The 17351-nt window shown below is 39.5% G+C and overlaps 1 protein-coding gene across 1 annotated transcript; it reads right to left on the bottom strand.

The window, feature by feature from the left end:
- Positions 1-4704: 4704 nt before the first annotated feature.
- On the bottom strand, positions 4705-12825 carry LOC138946184 (angiopoietin-2-like). Its single transcript, XM_070317696.1, has 3 exons — positions 12301-12825; positions 5085-5200; positions 4705-4851 (listed from the first exon to the last, which is right to left on the bottom strand). Exons 1-3 carry the CDS (start codon positions 12596-12598, stop codon positions 4705-4707), a joined length of 561 nt encoding a protein of 186 aa, XP_070173797.1. The 5' UTR covers positions 12599-12825.
- Between the last annotated feature and the right edge of the window lie 4526 nt (positions 12826-17351).

Raw genomic sequence — 17351 nt, 5'->3', positions numbered from 1 at the left:
TAAGTGTTATTCATGAAACTCCGGTAAAGACTTACCCGGGTGTCTCCGAGCTGTAAAGTTAGAGGACCCATCCCCCTCCTCTAAAACCGTCAATTTTGAATAAATCTTGTTAAAATATTGTTTGTAGATTTATGTCCCTCATGGACACACATTGGTGTCATTTAAGCACCAATGCATTGTGGACAAATACGAGATACCGCTCGCGAAAGATTTCAACCGACGCTCGATCATACCGGCTTGTGGTGAAAGCGTGCTAGTGTCTTCTTTAATGCATTACAGTGTCAGTATATTTTCAACTGATTCCGTGGTCGAACGGTTCTCACGTTCGCCTGATGCGTGATTGAGTCGAGTTCAAATCTCCTTCTCCCCGTAATTTTTTTTTACTCTTTGTCATTAATTTTGTTTATTTTTGTTTATTTTCTTCATGTGCAAAAGAGTACGTTATAATAGCAAAATTGATTAAACAAAAATAAATTTAGGCTGGAATGTTTTTTTTAAATCTTTGGTTAACATGATATTAGTTTATTGATAAAGTTTGTTAACTTAAACATGTAAACATTTGATTAAAAAAATTAAATAAATAACCATGAAGAAGGATGCTTCCCGCTTAAAAAAAACAAAGGTGAGAGAGAAAAAAAACTTCTAAAATGCAGTAGCAGCCACCTGCATGCAACTGAGATTAAAAACAAAAAAATAAGAAAGAAATAATAAAGGGTCTCCCCGTGTTTTTATTTTATTCAGTTTGTTTGGGTAGTTGCTATTGACTTTGAAACTGACACGCTGGCTAAAAAGCTTCAACATTGTGTCCGTCAAAGTCAAACTGTCGTTTAACTACCGCCCAGTATTTAGTTTTACTGCCCAGTAATTATTTATTTTTCCCCGGTATTCATGTGTGTCTAGCGGATGGTCGGCAGCTACCAGTTGGTTATTTTTAGAATTGAAGATTCCCGATGCTTGCTCTTTTCTGCGCACGCGTCACTGGCGTTTTTCCTCCGAAAGCGGCGTATGGCTGCCTAAATGGCGGGGTAAAAACGGTCATACACGTAAAAGTCGTGGGAGTTTTAGCCCACGAACGCAGAAGAAGAGAAGAAGAAGATGCCAAAGGTATGATGAAGAAGTTGAAGAAGGATGTTGTGATCAACCGTACCGAAGGCTGCTGAGAGATCAAGAGGGGCAAGGGCAGAAATTTCACCTTGGTCAGTGGCAGAAAGAAGATCGTTAGTTATTTTGAGAAGAGCAGTTTCAGTGGAGTGTTTAGGACGATATGCTGACTGAAGAGGAGAGAGTAGGTTGTTGGAGAAAAGATGAGAGTTAAGCTGATTCAAAACTATTCTTTCAAGGAGTTTGGAGATGTAGGATAGGTTTGAGACAGGGCGGAAGTTGCTGAGTGTGTAAGGATCAAGCGACGGTTTCTTTAAAAGAGTTTTGACTATAGCAGTCTTGAAGGAATCTGGGACTGTGCCTGAGTTGTTGATGATTTCAAGGACAGAAGGAAGAAGTTCAGGTAGACATTCAGAGTAGAGTTGTGTAGGAAGAGGGTCAAGGTCACAGGTTTTTAATGTGGTTTCTTTGATGACTTTTTCCAGTGCAGGGAGAGTCAGAGGCTTGAATGTGTTTAAGGAGTTCCTGTAAAAGCAGGAGGAGTGTCAGACCTTTGATGTGGTATGTTGTCTAGTTTGTCACGGATGGCTTGAATCTTGTGGAAATACTCAGAGAAAGCTTGTGGGAGTTTGGTAAGGTCAAAGTTGTTGGGCAAGCGAGAAGCAGAAGAGCTGCCAAGTAGGTCATTCATGGTGGAAAAGAAGGGTTTAGCAGAGGTTATTTCACAGATTTTGGTGCTGTAGTGTGATTGCTTGGTGTTTGTGGTGATTGTCTGAACTTGGTCTTTGTGCTTGTTGTAAATCTGTCTGTCAACTTTTAGCTTAGCGGTTCGCCACTTCCTCTCTGCTCGGCGGCGTACTTGTTGTGCATTCATTACTTCAGATGTCATCCAAGGTGCAGAAGGCCTATCTACAATGAGTTTTGTTTTTGAGGGTGTGTGTTCATCAAGAAGTGTGCGAAGAGTCGAGTCATAGTGAAGGACAGGATCTGAGGAAGGCGGACGATCAAGAAATCGGCTGGCTGCTTCTGCGCGAAACGTGTCTGTGTTGACTTTTTTTAGGTTGCGACGGACTACGTGTTTCTTTTGTTTTGACGGCTTGGCTACTTTGAGGGAAAAGAGAGCGGCAGAGTGATCAGATCTGAGGTAGTCGTTCCGAAGAACGCCATACACCAGGTCAGTCGACTCGTGGGTGACGATCCAATCAATGATGTGTGTCTTGCGTGTGGGTTTGTCAACAAGTTGCTTAAGATCATGACAGTCAATAAGGTCCATCATCTGTCTTGTGTCGTTGTTCTGTGGCCGATCAAACTGTATGTTAAAGACGCCTATGAAGACGACGTTTGAGGTGTGCGTGATGTGGTGTTCAAGCAATTCTTCAGCTTCTGTGAGGAATGTGGGGAATGTGAATTTGTTTTTGGTGTTGGGGGGAGGAGGGTAGATCACCATTAAGGGCGTTCAGACATGGAAAGTATCAACACAATCAACATTGTCATACCAAAGGACGTCGACGTATACATTAAGTGTGTTGCTTTTTGTCTGACGCCCTGTCGGTCAATACAATTAATACCAGGGTGTCACATGAGGGGGGTAGGTGGGGGGGGGGGGGGTAGGATCAATGGGGAGATTCATATATCTTTCTTTCCGTTATCATGGACAGGGCGCAGAGGCCCACGAAACGTGCGATAATGAAAACAACCCATATCTCTTTTTATTTCAACGTTGTATAATTATAGCGCTTTGAAGGAAGTGTGACAGACAACATAACTCATTTATGTATGTCTGTATCGCGACATTGTTTATATTAACCGTTTACACTCCATTCTTTGTGACATGAACTTCTGTAAACAGAGATAAATGACACACGATGTTCATGCCAAGCTTAAATGAACGAACATCGTCCGGCTATGTGTCGTGCGTCCCAGTTCTATAGAACAAACGGGACATCCTCAACAAAAAGTTACTAGCAGCGATAGTATCAGGTTTCGGTAGACACCGGATTTTGCGCTCTTAATTGGGCGTAAGGCCTGGGTGGCTTAATATTCAAGACAGACACGTACACTAGCCTTACACTGCCAGAAGTTGACAGCCAAATAACAAAATTACTTTGCCGACCCAGAAAATGCCGGTCAACATCTATTACCTTCCCAACCAGAAGTTGCCAGTCAACTTAAACAAGTACCTTTTCCGACAGACGGTTGCAAGCCTAACCCAGCAAGAAGTTGCCAGTTAAGTCACATTCTTCTTCTTCGTTCATGGACTGAAACTCCAACGTTCACTCATGACTTTGCACGAGTGGGTTTTTACGTGTATGACCGTTTTTACCCCGCCATTCAGGCAGCCATACGCCGCTTTCGGGAGAAGCACGCTGGGTATTTTCTTGTTCCTATAACTCACCGAACTGTGACATGTGTTATTCAGGGTTTTCAGCTGGTATTTCCTTGTTTTCACTACCTATTTTATTCATGTTTTTATTACTTAGTTAGTGGAAGAATTTTTGTTGATGTATGTTTGATGGTGTATGCTTTTAATTAAGCGTTGTTGACTATGAATGTAGATGTAAATGCTTGTATAACTGTGTTTTAATTTTAAATGTGTCAAGCGCAAAGAGCATAATTGTAAAGTTATGATGTTGCGCTATATGAATGCTCATTTATTATTATTATATTATTATTATTTTCCGTGCGCACTTGGTCTTGTGCTTGCGTGTACACACGAAGGGGGATAAGGCACTAGCAGGTCTGCACATAAGTTGACCTGGGAGACAAATCTCCACCCTTATCCCACCAGGCTGATGCGGCCGGGGTTTGAACTCACGACCTTCCGATTAGGAGGCCGATGTCTTATCCATTAGGCCACCGCGCCCGTTAAGTCACATAAGAAAATTGCTTTACCTAGCCAGAAGTTGACAGTTTAGTTTCATAAACATTTGACTAAACCAGCGAGAAGTTATCTGTTAAAGGCAGGAGCTGCCATGAAAATACACTGTTTTTTTATTTGACCACAACATTCTTGAAACAAAAATGTTAGCGTTAAAAGTTGGTGTGCATTTGCTGCAATGTATGAACAATAATAGTACATGATCAAATAAAAGATTATTTCTAAATTATTAAATACAAAATAATTTCAAAACTACTCCCCATATGTGAACTAAAGTTGGCTTACAAGAGTGTAAGATGTTTATCTTTGATTTGTTCGAACAACTTTTAGATATTGTTTTTCTAAATGTTGACTTTGTGGGTACAAAATGTCTCAAAACATCGAAAATGTGTATCTTTAACTGTCCTTCCTAGAGCTAATCCTAGAACAAAACATCTATTAGTATGTCTTATACATTTCTGCAAAATTCCAAATCATTCTAATAAATAGTTTTTAAAAATATCTTGTCATCCATAATGCATTTTTATTTTTCATTTGATAAGATTTACTAAGTCATTCTAAGAACACATTTTGTTTTTGATCATATACTATTATTCTACATACATTGAAGCAAAAGCACACCACATGTTGTGGTCAAATGACTTGGAAGAGAAAAAAGTTAAGTCACACGAAACAAGTGCCTAATCCTGCCAGCAGTTGCCAGTTAAGTCACATAAGACAATTTCTTAACCCAGAGAGAAGTTGCCAGTTAAATCACATGAGATAAATGCCTTACCCAGCCAGAAATTGCCTGTTAGGTCCCCAAAGAAGTTCTGATAAGACGTCCAGTTTCTGTAGAAATCGACTGAGGCATCTTGTCGACGTTGGAACACCTGTTTGTTGTAAACAAGCAAAAGTTGAAACTATAAATACTAACACACACACGCACAAGCACTCACACACACACACACACACACACACACACACACACATACACACACACAAACATACACACACAAACATACACATACACACATACACACACACACACACTTACACACACACACACACACACACACACACACACACACACACACACACACACACACACACACACGTAACTTACCGTCCAACCCCCTCCATCAGTAACCTGGTCACAGTAGACTTGCAGTGGAGTGGAATTGTCCGGATAGATGGTGACCACGCCGCTCCTGGTTTCCTCATTGCAGTTTTTCTTCTTTTCTGCATCATGAAATCAATACGCTTGTCATGGCCCTATACAGATCTAAGAATATAGTTTGATAAGTTTATAGTTTCTTTAAGTTTGAACATATCTTTTGTAACTGTCAAGATTATGATCTTTTTGCCAAGAAGCAATACGTTTGTCTAGGGTCAATACAGAATTATACAGATCTTAAAAAACACATGTTTTGCTTTTGCGTTATTGTGTGTCGGTGATATCTACAACTTCATTTGATGCATATATATTTAACGCCGAAAGATAGTACATACTTTTCAAGTTTGTGTCAGAGGCTTACTATCAAACACAAACAAAAAGTTAATAGAGGTCATTTAAAATTGGACTGTACGTGATTTTTAATAATCTGCTCATTCAAACGGCGTCACGTCTTGCAGGAGCATTTTGTGATTTGTTGGTCTCTGCATCCCCCGTGGTGTTAATCCGAGTTTACTTGTAAGAATGTATAACAATGGAGAAACCGAAAGGTAAAACAAATATCCAATAGGTCTAAAATGCGTTACGTCACACAAGGACGAACCGAGCATTTTGGCGGAAAATCACTCCAACTTTTGACAGTATAAATGTTACAGAAGTTTTGATATATTGTGATACATGTTTGTGACAAAAGAGAATTGAGAATTGAGGTAGCTCTCTTAATCTTCGTAATTTGATGTAATGAATATTGATTTTCGGGGGTGCAAAGAAATGCGAAAGTTTGGTACAAAATATAAAGAGAATTTAACAGTCAATGTGGTCATTTACAACAAAAACAAATGTTGTCTTATCATGACAGCAATGTTTTTCAATGCTAAAAACAACAAGAACAAGAACAACAACAACAACCGCAACAACAACAACAACATTAGGCAGTACCGTTAAAAACTCTTCGGGGTTATCTGAAATTATTAAATTACACTGCCGAAGTACACTTTCTATTGAACCAAACATGTAGTAAACTTTGGAACGTTGAAATATGCAAAAGTTTTCTCAATTTGTCTCGTAACATTAATGTCTATGCTCTGATAAATGATAAATCACTTGTGCACTTCAGTGTATGAGAATAAAAGCCGAGTCACAACAAATAATAAATAATGATAATAATAATAATAATAGTGATTTGTATTGCCTTTCAAATAACGACATAGAAATTGTCAGTGGTGAAGAGCATACAAAGTTTGATGTTAAGTTTCAATTTGTTTGGCATAGTAACGATTTGAATGATGTTTGGCGCTAATTGTTTCATTCAGACGACAAGGAGTTTTCCTGGAGCAGGTAGAGCCCTTTCATAGCCCGTCGACTTGATTATATTTTTCTCTCTGGTAGTTTGTTTCATAAAACACTGTTTTGTAACTTGGTTTCAGTACCCCATACAGATCAGCGATTATTTGAGTTTAAAATTCTGTTTGTGCACATATGCTTAATACGCGGCCCCTCTTATTGGAAATGTAATAATCAGTGATTGCGAAATAAAGTCTTTGTTGATTTAATTATTAATTATTATTTATTATTATGGTGAGCTTATATAGCGCGAACCACAAGTGCTCTCCGCGCTTTACATATTAATTTCTGCCGTGTGAAATGGAATTTTTTACAGACAGACAGACAAACAGACATTTTTTACACACAATATATAACGCATTCACATCGACCAGCAAACCTCAAGCTTGTTAGGCGAATGTTCACCTTTCGCGGCCTTTATTCCAAGTCACACGGGTATTTGATGGACATTTTTATCTATGCCTAAAAAATTGGCTAATCTATTAAATTGAATGATGACTTTTTGAAGGAAAACAAATGTATGTGAGATCCCTTAAAATGGGAGTTATTAAAAGTTCAAATGCGGGATTTTAGTACAGCCTATGCAACAAAAAGAAAGCAAAATCTTGATAATTCCCAGCTTTCTTTTCAGAAGGATTTGGATGAAACAGACACTCTTTTAGCCAATAATCATCAAAATATAAACCTTTTGATAAAAAGAGAAAAAAATTAAACAGAGCTAGTATTTTTTGTTGTCACTGGAAGAACCCCAGAGTGCCCAAGTTTGTTATCGTGTTCAGTTAATATAAGAAGGTGAGAAGAACACCAAGTATGAAATTAATTTGAAAAAAGTAAAGCCAATATTAGAATTAAGGACCGTTTGCAGACAGAAGACAGCTGGGTATATAAACAGAAAAAAGATTATGAAGGAACAGGTACGCTTTAAAAAACAAACAAGCAAAACAACGATCTGAATTTAATTGAATGGGCGCAAAGGAATTTCTACAAGATTTGAATATACAGTGGTCGCCGCTTAATAAAGCCACTTCTAGACCGACGAAAAATGGCTTTAATAAGCGGCGACCACTGTATATTCAAATCTTGTAGAAATTCCTTTGCGAAAAATGACTTTAATAAGCGGCGGATTTATTAACCGGCGGTCCAGGAATACGTCATTTTCGAGAAAAAAAATCTTTTTTTTGTTTTCGTCACTCAGTCACTTTCTTTCGTCCTTTACACTTGTTTGAATCTAAACAAAACTTCACGAAGGATGTTGAACTTTTGTTTTAATTATGTACATGTACGTGTACTTTGATCACTTCGGTACATCAATAATTTCACTGTCACCGTCACGAATCATTACTCGGCAGAGAAGAACGATTTTAAGAGTGTTTGTTTGTTGGTCGTCTTCCACATTAGAACAAGATAATGTGAGTGTTAGTCACAAACTACGTGATATCTCTGAGAAAACTGGCTTTAATAAGCGGCGGGTTGGTTTTATTAACCGGCTTTTTCTAATCCATAAGATATAGTGATAAATCCAGACCGTCTGAAATCGGCTTTTATAAGCGGCTGGCTCTATTAACCGCGGTTTTATTAAGCGGCGTCCACTGTACAATTTTTCTCCAATGAACAAAAATTGGATTGGATTCCGATATTACCAAAGAGGAATTAACTTTTGCCCTTAAATGATTAAATAACGTTAACGATTTATTGGAGATGATATCGGGAATTGGAGACAAATATCACTGACTAACACAGATTACAAGATCCTTGATCCTTGCAAAATGTCTAGCAATGCGACTTTAATTGTAATTGTAATTGGTGATATTATTCATGAAAATCAGGTTGGTTTTATGAAAGGTAGAAAAATGTGTACAATAATCATTCTGTTTGATAGCAGTTTCTTTTATCAATGCAAAGAAAGACTCGAATGACATTAATTGACGGAAAGAGCTCCAAAGCGTGCATGATTTGATCATTGGTGTCGTTGGTAGACGCCTTTTTCGGCTCACTTTACCTGTGACTTCTGTTCTCAAAATGGCCGCGCCGAAGTTTTTTCTTTTCTTTGGAACCACATGTAAACAAAACACATCTTCATTCCTTACCTTAAAGGGCATTTCTGATGAAATCCCGTGCTTACCAAGTGCAATTTATGCAAATTGGGAGGCCTAGAATGCATTAGAAGAATTTGTCTAAATGCACAGCGCTAAAGTTCAAAAATATCCATTATTTAGATCAATTTCACAAGTTATTATTCATGACCAGCTGGGAAACAATATACGATGTTTGGTGTTTTGTTGACAGACCAGCTTTTTTGTCGGTCCGATGGGGAGCATATCGCCTTTTGTTTCAAACAAAAGGCGATATGCCCCCCGACGACCGACAAAAAGGCTGGTCTGACAACAAACCACCAAACATCGTTTTTGTCATCATTTTGGTAGTGAGAAAATAAGTGCAAAATCAACACAGGGAGCCATGCTTTGAAACACGAGTTCCGTTTTGATAGTACATGTTTTGGGGCCTCAGCACGTTGTTGCAATCAAAGCTGGCGTGTGAAAGCAACTTTCTGTGTTTTGAGTTAATAAAATGTTGAGATAAGTATGTCAGGTTTGAGGATGCACAGTTCAGTAGGTTTCTCTCAGTATTCCACCCCTCGGTTTTCAGTTGTAAATATTAAGCTTAGTGATCGAATGTGGAAGCTACGATGGGTCAAAGGTCACAGGAGATTTGCATCGTCCAGCACGGCACGTTGGGTCAAAGGTCACAGAAGATTTGCGTCGTGCAGCGAACGAAAGAATTGCGATCTTGTTTCCGACTCATTGTCTCTTTGTTTTTCATTGGACCTGTCATTCTGCTTGCTCGGCTTTGTTAGATGTTTGCATTTCTTGTTGCTATGGTCTTTGCTTTTATTATTATTTCTTATTTGCGCGTCGTTATTCGATACAACGTCTTGTGCACGGGTCAACATTTGTGTGTCAGGGGTCAATTGGTTTGACTTAAACTTGACGTTCGTGTTTCTCCGAACGTCTGTGTATCGAAACACAGATACACGCACTCCATGACTTTGTAAGAAGACAAAACCTATCGCTGGGTTTCATTTGTTTGTGGGGAATTTATGACCTTTCATGAAGTAGTTTTGTTTTTTGTTTACTTTTGCCAGTTCGTTTTTGGAACTTTGCAAAGCAGTGTCGTCTGTCTAGGTCTGGGGAAACGCCAATGAAAAGAGCCGAAGAATCCCCGAGCGTTTCTATTGGGTTTGCTTTTGATTATCCATGTATAACCTGCTTCCTGCAACTATGGGAACCGGGGATTTATTGCATGGGGGACATGAGATTTATTTTCCAGCTGGCTGTGAATAAAAATAAATCGTGAAAATGATGACAAAACACTTTGTCATCATTTTCACGAGTTTTCATTCATACCCAGCTGGGAAATAAATTTCATGTTCCCCATGCAATAAATCGAGGTGGTGAATGGGTTTGAGCTTTCAGGTAAAACGTGGATTGTCAAAGTAAAAGCCAATCAGGCTAATTGTTTGATGTGTGGAACCATCGCGGCTTTGGATTCGTGTTTTCGAGGACAACGATTGTAAGCATTCACTCTCAAAGACCCAATCAATGTTGATAATCACCGCGGCGACTCATGGTCAATTTGCAACTTATCTCTGTAATCGCAAAATCCACAACGAAAAGTCATAAAACACCTAAAAGAAAAGAAATATGCTCAACACTCATTGAACTCACACATATGATCGCAGCTCTGTACATTTTCAGACTGAAAGAAAAGCGTCAACAAGCTACGTTTGACGTCACAGACAAGTTTGGCCTGTTATCTCGAGCTACTGTGATGATGCTTTGCGGCTCCCTGTGGGTTATTGTGCATTTTGTTGCACTACCAAAATGATGACAAAAACGATGTTTGGTGGCTTGTTGTCAGACCAGCGTTTTTGTGTTGGTCCTAACGGGGAGCATAACGCCTTTTGTCACATATTTATCAACCGCCTTCGGCCTTGGTCGATAAAGATAAAACAAATTACGATATGGTCCCCTCGGACCAACAAAAAAGCTGGTCTGTCAACAAGCCACCAAACATCTTATGATGTTCATAATTATGTGACAAATCGAGGTAGCGAATTGGTATGAGCTTCAAGTAAAACTTGGATTGTAAAAGTAAAAGCCAATTAGGCAGTTTATTTGGTGTGTGGAACCATCGCGGCTTTGGATTCGTGTTTCCGACCACACCGATTGTAAATATTCACTCGCAAAGACCCAATCAACGTTGATAATTAACACGGCAACTCATGGTCAATTTGCAAATTATCTCTGTAATCGCCAAATACCAAACGAAAAGTCTGAAAACACTTAAAGGAAAAAGCACATGCCAAAACATTACTGAACTCGCAATTATGATGGCAGCTCTATACATTTAAGTATGGAAGAAAAGCGACAAACAGGTTACATTTGACGTCACACACACGCATGACCTGCTATCTCCAACTTCTGAAGTGCATTAGGGCCCTGAATAGCATACTTAAAATTATGTTCAGCTGGGCCGGACTACCGAGGGGGTAATGGGGGTTGCGCAACCCCCTCCCCCCCTAGCCTAAACATGTACCTCACTTATTTAAAACATTTTTTATTATTGTTTATTTTATGCCGTTTCATGCAAGGAGCGACCATTTTCCTATCTCAGAATATGACCTACCCATCAGCTTCAGGGGGCTTCGCCCCCTGACCCCCACAAGGGGCTCTGCCCCCTGACCCCGCCAGGGGGAACATCCCCCAGAACCACCACTGGCAACCCCACCCCCCTCCTCTTAGCCTAGTCCAGCCCTGTTCAGAATATGGATGCCCGTAAATTATTGAGCATACTTTTGCTCTTCCAAAATTGATGACAAAAACAATGTTTGGTGGCTTGTTGTCAGACCAGTACTTTTTGTTGGTCCTCGGGGAGCATATCGCATTCTGTTGCATTTTTATCAACCTCTGCCTTCGGCCTTGGTCGATAGGGATGACGTAGAAGACGGTATGCTCCCTTTGGACCAACAGGGGAGCTGGTCTGTCAACAACTAGCCACCAAACATCTTATCATATTGTACACACAATATATTACCCATCGGTCACTATGTGTATATCATTAATATCTTTTAATTTTCCACGTGGTTGTGCTGAACTTTGGATTATCCTATGTACGTGAGAGAGACACCCGTGATATAATAATCGTTCAAATCACACGTGTGTATATCATGTAACAGAGGTCATGTCAAGCAAGTCTGACAGGGACCTGTTTTTCCACTGCTTATGATGCCAAAGTCACCGAGACAAACGTCATTATAGAAACAAAAATTGCGCTCGCTAATTACCCTTGGTGAATCTTTAGAACCAACACGTCACGCCACACTTTCAGAGTGACGTTTCTTTACTTTGACGTACTAGATTGCACAAGGCTTTAGAAGAGATCGAGGTTCCAAAACAAGCGTCTTCAAAACAAGCGAGACAAGCGTCTCGACTGCAAGACATTTTTAGTAAAATACACGTAAGTACAGTATGTAGGATAAACAGAATACTACATGGCTTGCTGTGTCGTACCAGATTTACACTCGTTGCTTGTTCAAATAGTGAACAGCTCGCTTTCGCTCGCAGTTCAATATTTAAAAAAAAAACTCGTGTAAATCTGGTACGACACAGCAAGCCATGTAGTATTCTCTATTAACAAAACCTACCGATAACTCGTGATTGTGTTTGATTGATACCTTGATGCGTTATTGGAGTTTGTTCTACCTGTTAATTATTGTTGTTGTTGTTGTTGTTGTTGTTGTTGTTGTTGTGTTTTGGATACTTACGGTTATTTCCTTTGTAAAACGACCGCGCTCCAACCGCAGGCCTAGAGTTTGAGCGTGACGTCATGACAGCAGCGTGACCTCTGCAGATCTTGTCATCGAAGGTGAAGGCCATACAAGAGTCTTGCTGGTTACACTGCAGGGCACAGTGCGGAGCGGTTTTTGCCGAGGATTCAAAAACAACATTATCTGTGAAAGCTTTGTTGTTGAGACCGACATTAGTGTACATGTGGCTCCTCTGAGTGTCCGTGGCGCCCCCTAGCTTCCAGCCGACAGCAAGCAGGATCAACAGGGACATCATCTTCGGAGTGACTGAAGGAAGTGATGTGTTGAAGTAGATCCAATAGTACTGTTAAGTCACATGAATATATATAACAAATATGATTTTGGGCGTTGTCTTTAAATGTCAGGGCTGTACTCGATGTCCTAAAGTTCACGTTTGAAAATGTGTTCGTCTCAAATCAGATTCAGCAGTTAATAAATTGCGATTGTTCCTTTAGATTGTTTGAACTATCGAAAAGGCAGGTGTATTCGTCCTCCGTCTTTCTCTCAGAAAATCTGGATCTTTGAGCCAGTGGAACTGTCTGGGCTCGCGAGGGAACTGAGCTAAAACCTCTAGATGGTCTTTTTTTTTTATTTATAAACGATGGCCTGATCGATCTGTGCGTGAATGCTCGCGGCAACACGCGAAAACCGTGATTGTAAATAAATACACTCACCGTCACAACAAAAGCAGCATCTACGGGGGCTCTTGCTTGAGAATGTTGTATCCCACAAGTTCAAGTTCAAGTTTTATTAGTCCATAACCCATGGGGGCATTTTGAACAATAAATACAATCAATACAATCATGATATATGCTAATATAATAAAAAAAATAATAAAAAAATAAAAAAATTATGAAAAACTGTTACAAATTCTATTAATAAAGTCCAAAATATTCTTTAGCAATTTCTTTTTCTTAGTAGCAAACAACTTTTAAAATTTAAGTGCATTAGGTTTTTTCCAATAGTAAGGTGGTAACAACTCAGCTCTTTCTTCTTTGAAAAAATCACAGACAAATAAATAATGGAATTCATCACCTATGTCATGCGATACACATTTGGTGCAAGTTCTTTCTGACCTCGGGATGTTAAGATAACGTTCTTTCTGTACAGGCAAATTGTTGTTTAATGTTCTAAACTTCATCATTGAAACACATTGCTGATATGGCAGGTGTGTGACGTAGTCTTCACATGCAAAAATATCTTTGAACATTCGATAATTCCAAAACATTTTTTTTCCAATTTCTGTAAACCATTTATGGATATACTGGTCATACAAGCTTCTTTTTACTTTCTTTTTAAACCATGTGCTTGAGTATTGAATATTTTCTTGAGAAGTCCAAAGGCCAGAGAGACCAATTTCATTTAAGGTTTTTTCAATGAAACATAAGTACTTGGATTCAATCATCTGTCTGACTGGGGCCCCTTGGAAATCGCAAAAGGCGGAGAATGGAAAGTGGGACTAGACAAAACAAGAAACTACCGTCTGACTTCCCTCTGTGTGAGGTAATTGCCTTTCTGTATCGCGTATAGATGGAACATGTTCAGATGTTTACTTTAAATCGACACAAGCTCATAAATTACTGAACTACCATCGTTATCATTCCGGTATCTTATAAGTCCTTCTAAAAGTAAAGGTAAGGTGGGAAACGTGCAAACGAAAACAACGATTGTGTGGAGATAGTAGGATAAGTTGAAGCTGATTTCTGTTTGTCTAGTTGTTGCTGATGTTATCGTTGAGAAAAATGCTGTCCGAAGTGGGTTCAAGGAAACACACACAAACTCGTTAAGGTAGCAGAATCAGCTCAAATGTAGGTATTTTTGTTCCAACTTTGTGTTTTCAGTTTGGTTTAGTTGTTTGAGTTAGAATTTGGCCCAGATCATCAACACATACCAAATTTTCAGGAAACATATTGTAATGTTGCCTATCTTTACTGGTTTTCTCACAAAAATAAATTTCGAATTTTCATGCATGGAAATATTTAAAAGAAAGCAATGTCTGATAACTTGATAAGAAAGACCATACACACATCTGCAACAGGACAACTTTCTCAGCTTAACCCATTCATCATTTGCATGCCTTTCTTACCTAAACGATGAATACCGTTTTCACATGTATTGAGTGTAACGGAAAATAGGTCTACACCAAACGGGTGACTCTGCAGGCAGGCAGCATAATTTATGTGACCCTCCACCACGAAATGAGTCGCATGTCACCTCGCGCGGTTCTGCGCTAAGCTTAATAAAAGTCCGGGGAGTTTCTGGTGTCTGTGTGTCTGTGTGTGTGCGTGTGCGTGTGTGTGTGCATGTGTGTGTGTGGGGGGGGGTGTGGGTGTGTGTGGGTGTCTGTGTGTGTGTGAGTGCATGTGTGTGTGTGTGCGTGTGTGTGTGTGGGTGCCTGTGTGGGTGCCTGTGTGTGTGGTGCGTGTTCAGTCAGTTTTGAGGAGGTAAAGCTCATAGAGTTGTGCAGATAAATACTGGACCTATCTTCATGAAACTTTACATGAGAGTTCCTGAATATGATATTCCCATATTGTTTCTATGTTTTTGTATAAATGTCTTTGATGACGTCATATCCTGCTTTTTGTGAAAGTTGAGATGGCACTGTCACGCTCTCATTTTCCAACCAATTTTGTTGAAATTTTGGTCAAACAATGTTCGACGAAGGCCGAACTTTGGTAGGCCTATTGCATTTCAGCTTGGAAGGTTAAACAATAATTGATGAGTTTGCTCATTAAAATCAAACTTTTGCAAAATGATTCATTGCATCGTAGTCTTCATCAAATTCTGAATCAGAAAATATATACATATGTTATGTTTACTTTTAATGTGATCACAATTAACAAAAATAGGTTATTTAGCACTACGATTAAAAAATAAGAAATAGATCCAAACATGATTTCATCTTATCCTTTATCATATCCTGATTCAAAACAAATATACAATATGATATGTTTTATTCAAAACAAGCTAAGAAAGTTAAAAGAATACAGAAAAGCGCACTTTACTGCTCAGCGCAATACGCTACCGCTCTATTATGGCTTACCAATTTAACTTCGTTTTGCTCGTGAAAAGTGAGCGATTTCCTTCTCGCGGGGATTGACGAACCGGCCTTGTCTTGGTGAAAAAATGCAGTGCGTTCAGTTTCATTCTGTGAGTTCGACAGCTTGACTAAATGTATTAATTTGCCTTACGCGACTTGTTTTAATTGTGTCTTTGAGAGACTGTTGTGTGTGTCTGTCTGTTTGTTTGCTATTAATGCAGCTTCAGATAATTGTCAAATGTTAAAAATCACAACACGAATTACCAAACACACACAAACACACACACACACACACACACACACACGTACGTACACACACACACACACACATACACACATGCGCGCACACACACACACATACACACCCACACTCAGACACACGACCGACACCCATTCTTACAAATACAGTTTTTGAAAGCATAGCCATTCTTGCTTTTTCCAAATAAGAAAATGTTTAATTGTCAAACATTAGAAACAAAACCAAACTTTAAACATTTGCTCCACTTGCTAAATCTGCAAAGCATAACAACCCGACATTGTAGACTTGAACTGTTTGAACATGAAATAGATAACAGCGTCAACATGTGACACAGTACAGTTGTCAATATGATAAAGACAACAGGTTCATACTCTTTTGCATATTGCACCTGGTACGAGCTATCTCTCCAAGAAACGGTCGGCAGATTAAACATAATAATAGATTAGCTTATAGTTTATATATTATATCCATACATTGTTGAATAAAATACTGTTTAAAGCAATCATACTAATAATGGTTAATATGAGTGGTATGATTAATCTTCAAGTATTGCAGTCCACTGGGGGCATATCGACTTATGTTTCATATATATTGACCGCGGCCTTCGGCCTTGGTCAATAAATATGAAACAAAAGACGATATGCTCCCCCTCGGTCCGACAAAAAAGCAGGTCTGTCAACAACCCATCAAACATCTTATAATATTTCAAATAATATTTAGTTGTTGCTACTAGATACTGGGATGTTCATCTGTATTCTCTTCACGTCTGTGTTGACGCATACTTTGTGTGGTAGTGAGCAGAGCAGATGTGGAGAGACAAAACAGTGATTGATTTTTGATTTTATTTCTAAAGTACATAACAAACAACCTGTTGTTTTTGTATTTACTGATAACGTTTCCATCCAATACATCCAAACGTCCGATTCAAACAGCCCGAAACCATAATCGACAGTCTACCTCGACGAACGAACATGGTCGCTCCCACTGAGACTCTCGGCCTCTGGGGTTGTTATTCGCTCTTTCTCGTAACTGAAGCCAAAGGTCGGGTATAGCCGCCTGCCTAGGGCCACTGTCATTACTACCACGGTCCGCACGTGCCGAGTGTCAAAGCGTCGTAACTGAAGCCGTTTGAACAGTTACAACTTAGTTTCTCCAAGACACTGTTTCGTGGTTGGGATTATTTAGCTTTTCTCACTTGTACGGTAAGTTGTTTCCGCTTAACGTTTAGCATTTTACTTCCTGTACCTAACTTCATAAGCCTTCAGCAAAAACATGACAGACGACAGGGATAAACTTCTTAAACTCAAAGGTCACATCATGCACGGTCACCATGTGAAATTTGCAACACTCCGGTGTTTAGTTGCGACGAAGTGAAGTTTGCTTCCAATATTTACCGTGAATTGAGTAGTACTAGCCTATCATTGTCAGGCACGTACCAGCGTTTCCTCCAGTGAAGTTGTCAAAGCGCAGAGTGAAGTTGTGAGAGACGTCTTCCACGTAAAGGCCGTTGTATGTCGCATTCCCTTTGGTTCCGTTCCACTTGTGCAGGTCCACACGCAACTCGTACCTCTGTGAGGTGGTCAGCCTGTGCAGCTTGCCTAGTCCTGCACCGTGAACACACACACACACACACACACACACATCACACACATCACACACACACACACACACACACACACACACACGCACACACATACACCACGACCCTCG

The sequence above is a fragment of the Littorina saxatilis genome, linkage group LG13 (genome assembly GCF_037325665.1).
Source record: "Littorina saxatilis isolate snail1 linkage group LG13, US_GU_Lsax_2.0, whole genome shotgun sequence".
Taxonomy (NCBI): Eukaryota; Metazoa; Mollusca; class Gastropoda; order Littorinimorpha; family Littorinidae; genus Littorina; species Littorina saxatilis.
Note: the sequence above shows the minus strand (reverse complement) of the source record. Positions and strands in the feature narration are given on the sequence as shown.